Source organism: Corvus cornix, chromosome 3 (assembly GCF_000738735.6).
Source record: "Corvus cornix cornix isolate S_Up_H32 chromosome 3, ASM73873v5, whole genome shotgun sequence".
Classification (NCBI taxonomy): domain Eukaryota; kingdom Metazoa; phylum Chordata; class Aves; order Passeriformes; family Corvidae; genus Corvus; species Corvus cornix.
The window spans coordinates 85,661,791-85,677,490 of record NC_047056.1 but is presented as its reverse complement, the minus strand read 5'-3'; the positions used below and the strand labels follow the sequence as shown (position 1 = coordinate 85,677,490).

Here is a 15,700-nt window from a genome sequence, read left to right as displayed (position 1 = left end):
CCTAACTCTGTAAAAACTGACCTAATTCAAAAACTTTTGAAAACACCTTTCTTTGTTCCCAAGCCACCGTTTGTGGAATCTCCTAGATTTGTTCCTCAAGAATGCAATTCTTTGCCCTTGCCTATTTTGGTGACTTCTTGTAGTAGTAATGTAGGAAATCATTTGCTTTGAGGAAGGTTTAACTACTGGGTTTTTTCAATAATTCCTTTTGGAGTATACATTATACCAGTGTTTTTCCCTTTACTGTTATCTTACAAGTTACATGCAAAATGCAGAGCTCCATGGATTGTGTTATTTCTCTCTGTTGTCTCATGGCAAACAAGTCAAGTGTTTGGAACATGACCAGACAGCTAAGGGCTAGGAGAAAAAATCAGTGCTTAACACAAGTGTACCAAAGTTTGTACTGGAAAATTTGGATGGCCAATAATGAAAAGAAAGGAAACATCACAGTATAGTTTCATTGTTATCTTGGAGAGAGAATAAACTTCAGAGAAGTAAAGTCAAACCACAAATAGTTTAATTTATACTGAGAGGAACAGAATATCCACATTGCACATTTTCCTCTAAAAACCGAGTATCTAAAAAAAAGGCAGCTTGGGCCATCTAATGGCTGCCTTCTGGCTTTTCTGGCTAATACTGAATGCAGCCATACATTTAAAAAAATTATTTATTTATTTTGGGTTTTGTAGTCTTTTATAGGAAAGTACATATTTCTAGGACTTAAATTTCCCTTGACAGTGGCTACAAGCCATTTATTTTAATGTCACATACAATGAGGTGACCTGAAATGGGCTTCATATGGAATTACAAATGCAACACAAACTAGAGTTGAAAATGAAGAGGTTATTCCACATGGGTTTGTCATGGCAACCCCATGATTGCACCTGTACAGATATTGGCAGCACAGGTGGTGCCAGGGGTGGCAGGTTTTCGTAAGAACCTCCCACCAGGGTTTCTGTGATTGAATTGAAGAGCTGAAGGAGGTTTTGCATATTCTGTACAAGACACATGAACAATGGAGTGACTGTGCATGAAGGGTATGTGCTAGAATTTATTTTGTAAGTATGAAAGAATAGCTACAGCTGCAGTAAATAAACTATCCTTCTTTATTTGATGGCTGAAGACATGTTATTTCACTGTACATCATACATAGGAATTAAGTAGGGGAGGAAGAAAAATCACAGAAACTCTTTATTAAACAAAACCAAAAATAAAAATAGACAAGCACCATTTATTCCCCCCAAAAGGAGAAGGAGCCAGAAGGCATCACCTGTGTATTTCTGTAAGCACCATTGTTCCAGCTTGTGTTGCTAAGTACTCCTTTTGGAAGAATTTACAACCACTGTGGTAAAAATACCTTACTGAAACCTTGGTTGAAAGGTTTGTCCATGCCCGCATTTCTCCTTCACTCGTTATTTTGTCCTCAGCTGTCTGTGCAGGATGTAAATTGCTGCCAGCCAGCACACGGTGGCACTTGCGCTGCCCACTCAGGGCCCTTTCATGTTCTTTCCTGCTCTCTGTCCCGCCTGCATCCTGCAGGACGCTGGCTCGCAGTACCCGGGAGGGCCAGGAGGGCCGGGGGGACCAGGAACCCCAGGCTGCCCGGCCACCCCAGGGGGACCTCGGTCACCGTCACGGCCTTCCCTGCCGTAGCTGGCTTTGCCTGGTTCACCTGTAGAGTGGATGCAGGTCTAAACATTGGCTGCATACGACTTGCTTGGCATAATTAGCTTTACTGAACATCCTGTCCTTAAAAGCTGTATGAAGATGGTTTTTCACTGCTCTTTGGGTATTCCCAGGAAGGGTGCTGACTTACAGGGACAATTTTCCTCTACCAGAAACCCAATCTGCGATTATACAGCTACAGCAGCGAAATTTAAGTGCCAGTGCCCTCCAGTTGCACTGGTGCAGGTCTGCTGCTGTGCAAAGCTCTGCAGGGTGCTCGACTCAGCCAACCCTGCTGCCAGTACCTAGGGCAGGGAAGATGCTACTTGCTACCACAGGGTTTCATTAGCTCTCTGTAAAAAGACATACAAAGAATTTATTTTTATTTTCTACTCAGATGGTTGGGGAAATAGATGTATAGAATGGAACTGCTGAGCACTAAAATAGTTTGTTACTTCTAAATCTTCAACAAAGAAAGGATAACCAGTGATTTCAGGAAGCCTCTTCCAGTGACGGATTTCTACAGAAAGCACCTCTGAGTTACAGAGACATCATTTGGATCAGTAAATATTAAACTTTTTCCTTTTTCACAGAGAGAACAAATTTGACTAGTTTCTCTTGCTATATAAACACAGAAATGTGCTGTAGAAATACTGATGGAAATAACATGTTTATGTTCATTCCCTGGCCACTAGAGGCCAGCTGTGCTTCATCCATCAGGACGAATCTCCCCTGGAGCCATGTTATATAGCACTGCAATTAATCACCACCGAAATAAAACAATATCCGAAATTATAAGTGGAGATTTTGAAGACTGGTGTGCCTGCCAGTAAGATAATCTGGAGGTTATGCCCTTTTCTTGTTTATTTTTTTATATATAATTATATGTGTATATAATACATATAAAATACATATTAAAAGAGACAAATTTTATTCATGTTTGTGTAACTGCCCCCTTTTTTTAATGCTTGCTTTACATTTTTCCTAATCTTTTTACACTGAGGTATATGAGGTGGTAGCTTTTTGCTTTTTAGTTTTCAATTCTGATTTCTGACTGAATCACCAAAAGTAAAAATCATGAAGCACTGTAATTTGGGAGTTTATTGCTTAATGTACTCCTTTTATCTTTTCAAGGCAGCTTGAAGTATCAGTTCTGAGTAAATTTTTACTACATTTCTTCTTTATCCTCACCCTCTTATATTTACCTGGAAGACCTCTTGGTCCAGGATAACCTTTCAGTCCTCTGCCTGGCAATCCTCTCTCTCCTCTTTCTCCTGGTTCGCCTAAAGCAAATTCATGAAACGTTAGTTACAGTCTGCCTGGAGTATCATTTTCAGGAAACTCACTTTCAGAAGTGAACAGTTAATAAGAGAGAATTAAGCTGGCTGTATATATTCTTAGCATCTTTCAATGATGTCCTGACAAATATCCTTGTAAAATGTTTGGGATGTGATTGGGTTTTTTCACCCATTTGAGTCATACTCAGAAGCGGACAGGCTGGAGGGACACCTAGCGCTGGACAGTAGGCACCACATGAAATATATCACAGCCTATATAACAAGACTAAACCAATGTCCCAGGACTTCAGGGTACTTGGGATACAGACCGAGGTTAGTCTGTATTAGATGACTTCTGCAAAACGATACAAGCTCAGCTAAGAAGTAAAAATTCTTGACTACTGTTCCTCAAGACAACCAGTGCAGAGGAGAAAAAAGGTGGCTGCACAGATGACAGTATTCTGTTGATACTCACGTAAGACATTGTTTTACCTTCACAAAATAAATTTTTTCTCATATAATAATATTGTGGAGACTTTCCTTTGGTGGATACCCAGTGTTTCATCAAGCCCATGTCTTGCTCCAAACCTGAATTACCTTAGTAAGAGGAAGGTTTTTTTCTTGCTTGGGTTGTAAAGTTCAAATTCTGTTCACTGTTCCTATATCATAACACTGTGTATATTCCTAATTGTGAATACCTTATGTTGTTTGGGGGGTTTTTTACCTTTTTTTCTTTTCATGCAAGTAAAAAGTCACAAATTTATGCCTAATAATATTTGAGTTAGCTTTATTTTATGCTTCTATACTGTCTTGGACTATGGTGAGGAAAGTTAGAATAGACTGCTCGGTTTCTGTCTTGCCTAGAAATGGCACAGCAGAAAACAAGGAAGCTGTGCAAGGGAACACAAGAGACAGTACAAAAGTCCAGGTTTTAATAAAAGATGCACACAGGGTACTCATCTCCATGCTCTGGACTACCTAGTCAACATGGAGATCCAGCCTGTCTTCATAAATACAGCTACTGCAAGCCCTAGTTCAGGTTACCCATGTGTACTTCTGTTTTTTCCAACTACCTAACACTGCAGAATAGTGTTTACTCCTGCTTACCCTAAAGGTCTCCCACTTTTTATTACTGTTTCTGAACAGAAATAGTCCTTCACTATCCCAGACTGCTCATTAATGTAACTAAATCTCCTTCCTTGAGGCACATCTTCTTGATTCTGTCATTGTTGCTGCTGCTAAAATCACTGTACCTTTGTATCTTCTGCTGTGCCTCATGGTTACACTTTGCTGTGTTTCTGTCTCCTATTCATTATGAACTTTTTTAAACCATTCACAGCAACTTCTTCCTGTTCCCTTTTTAAACATGTCCAAGTACCCTTTTCCCCTCACTCCAATCTCAGACAACTCTCCAAATGGGTGGTGAAAATCAGTTGATCCCTGTGACTTCTGTGGAACTCTGGTAAGTACCAGGGACTCAGAGTGAAGCACTGAGATTTTTCAGGTTGACTGCCACGTACCAGCCTGATAGCTCTTGCATGAGAGCATTCACCACTTCCGTTGTATCTGTAATGGTATTTCAAGATTTACTGTAAGGTAACTCGGAATTTGATGACACTTATGATACCAAACTAAGTATCTTGCTTATTTTTGGGGGGGTTTAATGCTCTGTTTATTTTTTTCTTTTAATATTAACACAGTGTACCCTGCTGTGTGTTGAATCAAATTTTGCATACCCCATAAATCACCTTTGTATTTCTGGTTTTTGTTTCTTCTGCAGATGACATTACATTGAATTTAAACAGTAACAAAGCTCCAGCAATGATGCTGTTAAGTTTTGCTTTTTGTGTATTCTATCTGTTCTCTCAAAGGTTTACCAAATTTTACTTTCAAATGAATCAAAAGTAAACACTCTACTCCAGCAACAGACCAGCTTTGTGCAGAAAGACAATTTTAAGTAAGACCTTCTTTTGAGAAAACAAATCAAAATCACTGCTGAATAGAAACAAATACATACATAGTTGTCATAAGACTTTGCAGAAAATTCTACCCTGTAATCCTCTGGAGGAGAATAGAACCTCTCAGTCATGAACAGAAGAGATTAACTTATATCAAAGATTTTGTGTAAAATGTAAGTCAATTTTATTAGGGATTTTTCCTTTCCAAAGAATCAATGGACTCTGGTACCTGGTGGAATGATGTTAAATGGCTCAAATATTATATGCAAATAAAAGGCAGATTATTATCAGTCCCTTTTAATGTTATAAACTGGGTGTGCTTAGAAAAGTAGACTAGATTTTAGTGAAGGAATCTGACTGCTTACATCAGCTCTTGGGGCCACGAGTCTTGCAGAAGTGAGGTCAACAACCAGGCTGAATGGAGGAAAGAGAATCGCTGCTAGAACCACATGTTCTTTTTGTCATCAAATGACTTCTACAATATGAGAAAGGACAGGCATCTGCCCTGAACTAGAAGTAAGCAGCTGAGTCAGAGTCCTAATATTGATTCTCATTCTCATGGACTTTGAGGTTTTGTGGGCTAAAAACCAGATTTCTAAAAAAGTGTTGCTAAAGCCAGGCCAATGTGCCCTTTAATCACTGTGGTAACTGACACAAGAGTTACAGCAAGCAGTTTACATTCCTAACTCGGGACTTTTTTGGACTTCACATGTGTACAGTCTACATCTACAAGCTGTAAACCAAGGAAGGGGGGTGGGAACAACAGCAACAAACAAACAAAACCAAAAAACCAAAACTTAAACAGTCACCAAGTGAAAGCCAGTTGGAGAATTTCTTACCTTTAGGACCTTTACGACCAATCTCACCAGGGGGACCTTTAAGGCCAGGCAGGCCACGGGGGCCAAGCTGTCCTGGGAAACCATTTTCACCAGCAGGTCCTGGAGCACCTGGTGGGCCTGGTCGGCCAGGAAGACCTGGAGCACCAAATTCTGGCCTCCTAAGGCTGGCTGCCAGCTGAGCTAATTGTTCTGCAATGAGCAGAAGGACAGAGTTAAGGAGTAAGTGAACATGACTGAAGAGATCACTGAAGAAGAATGTATGCTCTTTGCTACAGGAACTGACTTACTGATTACGCTACAGCACCTTCCTTTTGTACATTGCTATTTACAAAGTTTATTACATATAAGGTATTATCTTAGAACATTCAGTGGCAAGCTGCATAGGTACACTGCAGAAAAAAATGCATTTTTTTCTGCAAAATAAATTTAATGTTCATAGGTTGAAATTATTTAAATGTATATAGTTTATTTGGAAATGCCTTTATAATTTTCTATGTCATTTAAATTTCAACCATTAGTAAGAAACTTACTCTTTTAAGAGGCAGTGATTTCATGAGTAAATAGCTCTCTTCTTTACTACATGTTAATCCTGTCAAGATCCATTTTTGCAAGAAGGGAAAAGTATGAGGTTAGTTATGTACACTGCCTGTTAAGTGCCAGTCTTCTTTTCAAAGGAAAGAACCCTCAAACCTGTGCTTATGAGTTCAGGTTTGATAAATAATTGAACATTTTATGTTGATCTTTTCTTAAGGTAATTCAGCAGAACCTTTGCTCTTAATCAGGCACAGGATCAGCTTGCCATTCCTCAGGACAATCTATGCTGGATATTCCCTTTTGCTCCTCCCCCTTGCAGGCCACTGCTCCAGCAGCATAAAAGCAGTCCTCTCTTTCCATAATGTTTCTGTTCTAGACTTCAAATACATCTTCCAAGCATGCTTTGGAAATAACTTTCACTGGATACAGCCACACACAACTCCATATGACATCTGCTTTAAAGTCTGCAGGACTTTGAAAGACTAGTTATTTTGTGCCGACAGCTGAGAAATACTAAGATGATGTGGGATGGGGTGCAGGGGGTTAGGATCTGAATTAAAATATGAATTATAGCCAGGAGATCTACAAGGAATAGCTCTCTGCAGGGAAAGCCTGAGGAGCTGAACTTCACTTACAGTTGTCTTTAAGACAACAAGGTTCCAAGGAGCCACTTGGATTGATTTATATTCCTATGTTTTTCTCTCTTTTTAGTAGACCAGCATGGACAATTATAGGAGTTTTCAAGAGGGGTGCAATGAAGACAGTCTAGATTTTCCCCATACCAATGTCTTCACTGTTAATTCTGATAGTTAGGAATAAATTCAAGCACCAAATCTGATTTCACTATAATCCTTCTCAATATTACTGTGTTGATGCCTTAGGTTTTAACTTTTATATTTTTCAAATCCTGTACTGCCCAGTGTGTAACTCTGAAGTTTCTTGTAGCCTGTTAACTTCTGCTCACTCGTGCTAGGCAGACATAACAAAGCCTCTCCGTGCCTGCTCTCCAAGGACACCCAGACCGTCCTAGGCCCAAAAAGTATAAACCAAAAGCCTCTGAAAGGGGGGCAAGCTGAGGGGAATTACATCATTAACTGAAGCTTTAATTGGAGAATTAACCCTGATAGGCAAATGAACCAAACCTATAAAAGTCTGAAGAACTCGTGACCTGTCGTTCATCTTGGAGTCCATTTTGGCAATAGCCTCTGGCTCCCCAGGGTGTACCTCTGAAGGCCTTTCAAATAAATGCCTACCTTTATTCCCTTACTCCTGATAGTCTCTGTTTCTAGGTGGCCTCTTAAGGCATCAGTGTCTTTCAAGAGACCACTTTAAAAGGCCTTTTTACCCTGTTGAGCAGTATCAAGAACAGTGACACTACTGGAAATTTTTAAATCATGAGCAGCAATTTCATTCTTTAAACTCTTAACACCACAGAGGCATAATATTCCAAAAGGCAACTCAATAGCAAGTAGTGAAAAGTTTCTTTTGTGTTTACAGGGAAGCATACATTTCTCAACTCGGAAAATTCCGTGCACCCAACCATATTGGAAAAGCTTCAGATTTCGGTGTGTGTGTCAAGAAATCAGCAAATATAATTAGGGTTTTCAGTATCTCTCAACTGCTTTAATTTTAAGGTGTGTTATCTCCAGAAAACCTCTCTCTGCATTCCTCTTCTTTTTATGCATTTTGCAGTTTGTTTGCTGCAATTTAATAGTGAGTACAAAAGGCTAAAAAGCTTTCAGTGAAGCTTGTACTTTTATGTATGCAAACACAGCAAGTGATTTGAATAAAAAATGCATGTATGTATACTCTGGTCTATGGCCTGCTTATCACTGCAGTAATGTGGAATCCACAGGTAGTTCAATGAGGCTACAAAATATATATAAATAAGGGACTTCCTCAAACTGTGTTCACATTCATATGTGGAAAGATTTTCCACCAGGTTCCCTGCTGAGGCCATGCAATTTGTTCTGGGTAAGCATGCGGAAAATCTTGGTTGCCTCCACAGAAATAGATGATCCCAACTTAAATGCACAAGAAACATCAAATACTTTTTAACCCATTTACCTTGCATGACTCTCATGCAAACCTGCTTAATGTGGTGATCACTTGGTTCTTTGCCCTAGGATTAAAAGAAGAGTTTTAATAAAACAGTTGATGCCACATTTACATTTTATAAGTGTGCCTGGTACAAAAAAATGCTGGCCAGTTGTCACAGTTTAACCCCAGCTGGCAAAACACCACACAGCTGCTCACACCCTCAGCCTGCACCAGTGGGATGGGAGAAGGAAAAAAAGTTTAACAAATGGAAAGTAAGAAGAAGGAGAAGGAGGGGTTGGAAGAAGGGGAAGAAGAAGACAATAAAATGCAAAAAAGACAATGATAATGCAAGTGATATAAATGAAAGCAGTTGCTCACCACTCCCACAAGTTTTCTCTGGTTACGTTGCTGAGCATGATGCCATAAGGTATGGGATAGCCCTTTGGTCAGCTAGGGTCACCTCTCCCGGCTGTGTCCCCTCCCAATTTTTTGTGCACCTCCAGCCTACTCGCTGATGGGGCAGTGTAAGGAGCAGAAGAGGGTTTGATTCTATGCAAACAGTGTTCATGAGTAACTGAAACATCACAGAATGGCTTGGGTTGGAAGGGACCTTTGAAACCATCTAGTTCCAACCCCCCTTCAACATGACCTTGAACCCTTCCAGGAACAGAGCATCCACAACTTCCCTGGGTGACCTATTAGCACCTCACCATTCTTGCAGAGAAGAATTTCTTCCTAATATCTAATCTAAATCTATGCTATTTCACTTTGAAGCCATTACCCTTTTTCCTGTTCCCATGACTCTGCTATAAAGATTGTTTTCGTCACAAATCCGAAACATAACCCCATACAAGCCACTATGAAGAAATTTAACTGTATCCCAATCAAAACCAATCCATGAGTCACTAAAAGGTGTTCCAGCTCCTGCCAGTGCAACTATTCCAGCTGACGTCAACCAGCAAACTCTGCGAGGGATGCTCCTTTGTATCAACCAGGGTTTGGTTTCATGCACACTACAGAAGTGGGGTGGGCATAAGAAAACAGAGCTGAATTGAAAGCTGGGGCCCCAAGGACATAGCTGTGTACAACCCAAGATTGCTCTGGTGTACACATGTGTCTGATGAGAGGCACACTGTACTTCAGACTACTGTGGCACTTCAGTTTGGCATGTGTACATGGAAAACAAGGAGTGGTGTGAGTGAGAGATAAAGGTTCAAAAGATACCAATTACATGGAAACAGTACTTACAGCTGGCCCTTCGCTGCCAGGCAGGCCTGGGGCACCCTGTTCCCCCTGCAATCCTCGCGGTCCAGGTGAGCCTCGTGGCCCTTCCATGCCCGGCAGTCCCCGACTTCCCTCAGGCCCACGGGAACCAGGGTCTCCAGGATTACCAATCTGACAATGAAAGAGAGGAATTCCAATGGACTGCTATACTAATGATAGACTCATTCTGACATACCAAAATGGTGATGGGAACTATTCACAAGTGCAAAGAAATGAGTGCTGAAATGCAGTTGTTGAACAGAGTTTTTTAAATAAGCAACTGGAGTCAGTAGTTGCATGATTTGTAAGAGGTCAGTATTCTTCACTCACAGGGGAGAAATGGAAAATTATTCTGTCAAAATAGGTAAATCAGAATCAATAGTGACATGCTCAAGATGGCTCTCTGCCCTTGTGAATGCCAACATGGAACATTTCTAGACATTAAGTGCTGCTTAAGGTATGAAAACTCCACCTCCCTTCGTGCTCCAAATGCCTTTCACGTCCTTCCGTAGAGAGTACCACAGTATGAGCTTCTACTGTGTAGCCCCAGGCTGTTTGGGAACATACATTTTTGCTTTGTTTACTCTGTCAGAGACAGAGCTAGTTCTAGTGCCGCTGCTTGAGTTTGCTGGCAGAGGAGAAGGAACATCCTCACACAAACTGACATTGACAAACTGCCTGAACAGATGCAGTGCCATGATTACACTCAGGGAAGGGGTAGAAAGAGCTATTCCTGACCCCTGGGGAATGAAAGGATTGATGTGACTATGTCAATAAGTTCACTTTAGTACACTGAGTAAACAAAGCTATAGCTTCTACTCCAGTAAATTTACTAAGAGTTATTAAATATCACGCAGAGTGAGACCTATGCCAGCAGGCACCTCTGAATTATCGTATTTGGTTTGAGTGGCAATGTTCTCGTAGCAGGGGGTCTACGGGGGTGGCTGCCAAAACCTTTCCCCCATGTCCAGCAGATCCAACACCAGCCAGCTTCAAGACAGACCTGCTGGCCAATGCCAAGCCAATCAGTGAGGTTAGTAAAGCCTCTGGGACAACATATTTAAGGAGGAAAAATTATTGCCCAGAAATAATTGCAGCCAGAGAAGAGCAGGGTGAGAATATGTGAAAGGAACAGCTCTGCAGACACCGAGGTCAGTGCAGAAGGAGTGAGAGGAGGTGCTCCCCCATTGTTTTACTTCCCATTATCCTACTCTGACTCTGATAGGTAATAAATCTCTTTGTTTCCCCGAGTGTGTTTTTCCCATGACCATAAATGGTGAGGGATCTCTCCCTGCCCTTATCTGGGCCCATGAGCTTTTTGTTACATTTTCTTTCCCCTGGCCAGCTGAGGAAGGGAGTGACAGTGTGGCTCTGGTGTACAGCTGGTGTCCAGTCAGGGTCAAACCACCACAGCTGCTTTCAATACAAGTTAATTTACTCCTATTAATCAATAGTAGTACTAAGAAATAAACCCTACATACTCACGGCTTCCCAAATCTACTGGGGGGAAAAAAAAAGCCACACCCGCTGAAAGAGATGCTGACGAACAAATTACTCAGCTGTGGTATCAGCTAAATCCACAAGATGGAGCCATTTCGGTTCCAGCTGCGCTGCATCCCAGACAGCCCATTGCTCTCCCTACCAGAAGAAAACCCAAAGAACGTGCTTCGATGGATACATTAAGAAGACAAAATAATTGCTTTTATGGACTACACAACCGGGAAGCCATCATTCCTTTCTTCCCCAGCCTGGTGAGTTATCAGGTTCCCAGACAGATTACTCATTCCTGTGAAGGTACTCACTGGGATGGCAAGCCCTATAGGGTCTCATCAATAGAAGAGGATTTTAAAAATCGAGGTGGATAAAATTATGGATTTCTCTTCTACTCTATCTCTTCCTCATGTCCTTCATGTAGGATCCTCATCAGCAGTAAACACTCTTTAGCTTGCATTTGCTTAGCCCTGAAGTTACCCCGAACACAGAGAACACAAGCACAGGTTTTTTTGTTATGCTCAGCCTCAGTTCCCCATAGGCAGAACTGTTGGTATTTTAGTATCACAGCCCATACTGTCAGATGCTGTAACAATCCAACTCTTCAGTGATCTTGAAATAAAAGAAGGAGTTCAGCTCTCCAGTTATTTTTTTAGGTGACATACAAGATTCTGCTCCTTCCACATCAAAGTTATCATTTTGCAAATGAAAACAAAATAAAACAAAATAAAACAAAACAAAACAAAAATTAAATTAAAATAACATAAAAATAAAATAAATAAATATAAAAGAAAATAAAATAAATATAAAAGAAAATAAATATAAAATAAAAATAAAAACAAAAATAAAATAAAGGAATCTGAGCCATAAATACTTCTGGTTTCACAGACATCACAATCCTGCTGCCAGCTTTTTAACAGTGGCATGCAGCCACTGCACTGAGCCTCCTTTCTATCCAACACCTACTGTACAAAGGGTGCATTCATTTTCTTTAAAAAAAAGCTTAGTTGGCCAGAAAACTGCTGCTGAATGATGCTTCTCTTTTATGGAGTTAGAATTCAGGAAACTAATTCCTTTTCAAAGCTAATTCATTTTAATATTAACTGTATTCAAAATTTAAACAGAAGAAAATCTGTTAGAACACATTCAATTTAACTGCGATAAAGAGCTTAGCCTGTTATTTGCATTTTTCTTTCCTTAGATCAGAAAACCATCTATATGATCTATATGATCTACTAGATCTCTGTATTTCCATAAAAATGTTATTCATTATACTTACAGCTCCCTTTGCTCCTGGTAATCCCATGTCACCCTAAAAATAAGACAAACTGTATTAGAAGAGAGTCTCCGTTACCACTGACATTAAAAATGCAGTACATTTCACATGATTTTTTTTTCACTATAAAAAGAAATTTCATATATTTGGTTGATTTATGCAAAATTGCACCACAAATTAATTACAATTCCTTTGAAAATAAAACCTTTATTTTGAGTGGGTTTTGTACAATTCCTTTCTCAAAAACTTTTCTGTAAGGTGCAGATGAGAAAGCATGTTTGTTATAATTGTTTTTGTATTTCTTACGTTGGAATCAGACACATGACTCTAACCTCCCAAACACAGCTACACCCCAGGACAATCTTAGACAGCAGATTTCTTGGAAAACTTTCGAGGATGCATTTTTTTAACCAGGATTTTCTAGTTTCCGACAAGTGACAGAACTATGGATTTCAGTGCTGTGTTAATACTGAAAAACTGCAACAGAAACCAGACAAGTGTCTACCTAAAGCTCTGTGAAGAAGTCAAATCCCATCACATTCCTATTTCCAGCAATCTTTCTCCTGGCTTGAACAATTCCAAAATCCCTCAATCACCTGACTGAGAAGAGCAATCCCACTATTCAGGAATTTTTAGGCTTTCCTCTCAACTGGAAAAAAAAACTTTCAAAATCTTGTAATCACATGTGAAATAGATTAGTATGAAAACACCGAAGAAACTTAGAGAGATTTCTGTAAACTGCCCTCTCCCAGTTCTTAAATGTCATGGTGAAATAACTAGTTTCCAGTTAAAGGCCTGTCTGTTAATGAATAGGTCATAAGTGAAATAGAAATAACTGTTATCCATTTAAACCAGACTGACTGGCAGCACACTTAAACAACCCATAGTACTGCTTCCTGGGAATCTGTAGAGTGACTGTAATGCTCCGTTACTGGACATTTTTCTCACTAAGGCTTTCAGAATTGCAGCATGTAGGATAAAAACACTCACTTCCCACATATGACCCAGCTACCATTCTTTGAATAGGGAGCAGTTTACTTTCTTTAGAAAGATCAGTTCTGGCTTTGCTGGATGAAACCTCATGGGAGACACTGGACCAGTGGGTTTCTCTTTTGGCAGGGAAAAACATCCTCTTTTCCCAAGGGCACATGACCCAGGCATTACCCATGTCAATTTACAACATGCCATACTCCTGCAGCATATATATATGCAATATCACAGTGCCACAGCCTCTTCCCAGCCCATTTTTCCTCTCCCTAACAGCCAGTTGCAAATCATATTTCCAAAGAGAAAGTCAATACAAAATATTTCCTTTAAGTGAGAGTCATTAAGGATATTTATTAACTCTCCTCCTGTTTCACTTGAGTTAAACTAATTGCTCATCCTCACTGCCTCAAACACCAAGAATTTGTGTCTGTGTATGCATATATATATATATTTATAAACAAACAGTCTCTATATGTATCTATCTATATGTGTGCATATATATATATATACACATACATACATATATATATACACAAACACAGACACATCCCTTTCCTTCAAGGCAGTCTGTACTATATTGTACCCCTAACAGAACACATGTATTTCAGTGCTTTCCAAACAGCAGGAATAGGGTAACTAGGCAAATAGAACTGCTGTGCTCTGCAGTGGCTACAAAACTTAAATGTGCATTTCAGTGATGAAAACATAACACTTGAAGTATTCCAACAACATTTTATAGTTTTAATTTACAATAACAACATAATATCAGGTAAAGAAAAGAAGGCGCCTTACTAAGTCACCCTTTTCTCCTCCATCTCCTTCTGCTCCAGGTGCACCCTACATCAAAGAAAGACATACTGTCAGCCTTCAGATTTAGTCAGCATTATGTGGCATTTGGTACTGTGACTTTAAAGTCCCATAATCTCTATCATGACTTACTTGTTCACCCTTAGGTCCTGGTTCACCCACCGAACCCTAAAAGGTTAAAGATTTCAAAAAAAAAAAATATTTCAGAATTTCAAACTCTAGATTCTAAAGCACATTAAATGTTTTTTGATCCTAAATTTCACATTCATGCAAGAGACCTTTAAAGCTGCAAATTTTTAAGAATGACAATGAAAGCACTTAAGTCTTACCATGCAATTTATGTGACAGACTGAAGGCAAGTACTAGTTTGGAACATATAATCCATCACCACACTGGACAGTACAGATTCTGAGTGTCAAACAGAAGATGTCCCCTTTAAATGACAAATGCTTTTGCAGATGCTACTGGTCTGCTCTGAGAATTGGTTACAAGATACAAGTAAATAAATCCAGTAAGTGTATCACTTTTTCTAGCACTATTATATATTCCATATTGCTGAAGGCTATAGTAGCCCTGCTAATGAGGGATAAGCAGAGAGACATTCACAAGTACAGTCACAATCTTGTCTTGTGTGCTGTTCAATTCTCAATGTCTTTTAGCAAACCTGTGTCAAAAGGCTTGTATCTTAGAGTTAATATGCCTTTTTCAAAAGAAATTAGGTTATGTTTCATCTTAGAATCCTCTAACAAAACGTACCTGTGTGGACGGGCAGGAAATAAGGAGTAATAAATTAATGACCTAATTCATTTCAAACAGATGTAATTTTTCTCTATATCAAAATTATTAAATTTGTAGAACAGTTTATCATTTAGGACAATCTTTTTGTATTTGTATTCTGTTGGAAAACCAGTCACACCATCCTTTTAATATTCTTTGCAGTCTGCACATGTTCAAAGATATGCATTCCAAAAGAACTATAACTGTGCATGATATTTTTTTTCTGTAAAACAGACAGACATGCAGCAGTTTCTCTCTCATTTCAGAGATCCATTTAATTCACGTAAGATACAGACACATAGACTGGTGTGAGTTTTATGAAATTAATGAATTCTGACATGTTCTCATGTTCTTGAAGATGAAGAGCTAATAATAAATTATCCACAAAGATAAGCAGTATAAATCACAGAACTGTTTAACATTCCAACTTTGTCAACACTGAAACTATTTTGTTTGAAGTGTTCTCAACATTGTGCCTTGTTAAGGTTTCCCAGTTACACAAAAAAGATATTGGTTTCCAACCTAACATTGTTTTGGGGATTCTTTCTGCCCCCTTAATCTTGTTTAGAGCAATAAAACTGCCAATAGAGAAGGCTGACATAGAAGAATCGAATGCTTTTTGTGAGCCTTGGCCTGCAGTGTTTGCATTAGCAAATACAAGAATCGTAACTGAAACTATCTGAATCCACATTGACTCCAAAAATTTCAACGGAGGCACTAAGGCAAGATGTCAAACTATGAAAATACTCACTTTTCTTGACCTACTGCCTATCTATTTGCAAAAAT

General features: G+C 39.4%; 1 protein-coding gene across 3 annotated transcripts in view; it reads right to left on the bottom strand.

The window, feature by feature from the left end:
• Positions 1-495: 495 nt before the first annotated feature.
• The window catches only part of COL9A1 (collagen type IX alpha 1 chain), a 67,551-nt gene continuing 52,346 nt past the window's right edge, over positions 496-15,700 (bottom strand). For 2 of the 3 annotated variants that reach the window (XM_039568926.1, XM_039568927.1), the window contains 8 exons: positions 14,270-14,305; positions 14,123-14,167; positions 12,347-12,379; positions 9,562-9,708; positions 8,341-8,395; positions 5,740-5,928; positions 2,871-2,948; positions 496-1,672 (listed from right to left, as the gene is read on the bottom strand). In XM_039568926.1, coding sequence (XP_039424860.1) covers positions 1,488-1,672; positions 2,871-2,948; positions 5,740-5,928; positions 8,341-8,395; positions 9,562-9,708; positions 12,347-12,379; positions 14,123-14,167; positions 14,270-14,305 — 768 coding nt within the window. In that variant the 3' untranslated portion in view covers positions 496-1,487. Of the gene's footprint in view, positions 1,673-2,870; positions 2,949-5,739; positions 5,929-8,340; positions 8,396-9,561; positions 9,709-12,346; positions 12,380-14,122; positions 14,168-14,269; positions 14,306-15,700 lie in introns of those variants that run through there. The other variant, XR_005604178.1, reaches the window with a different exon arrangement.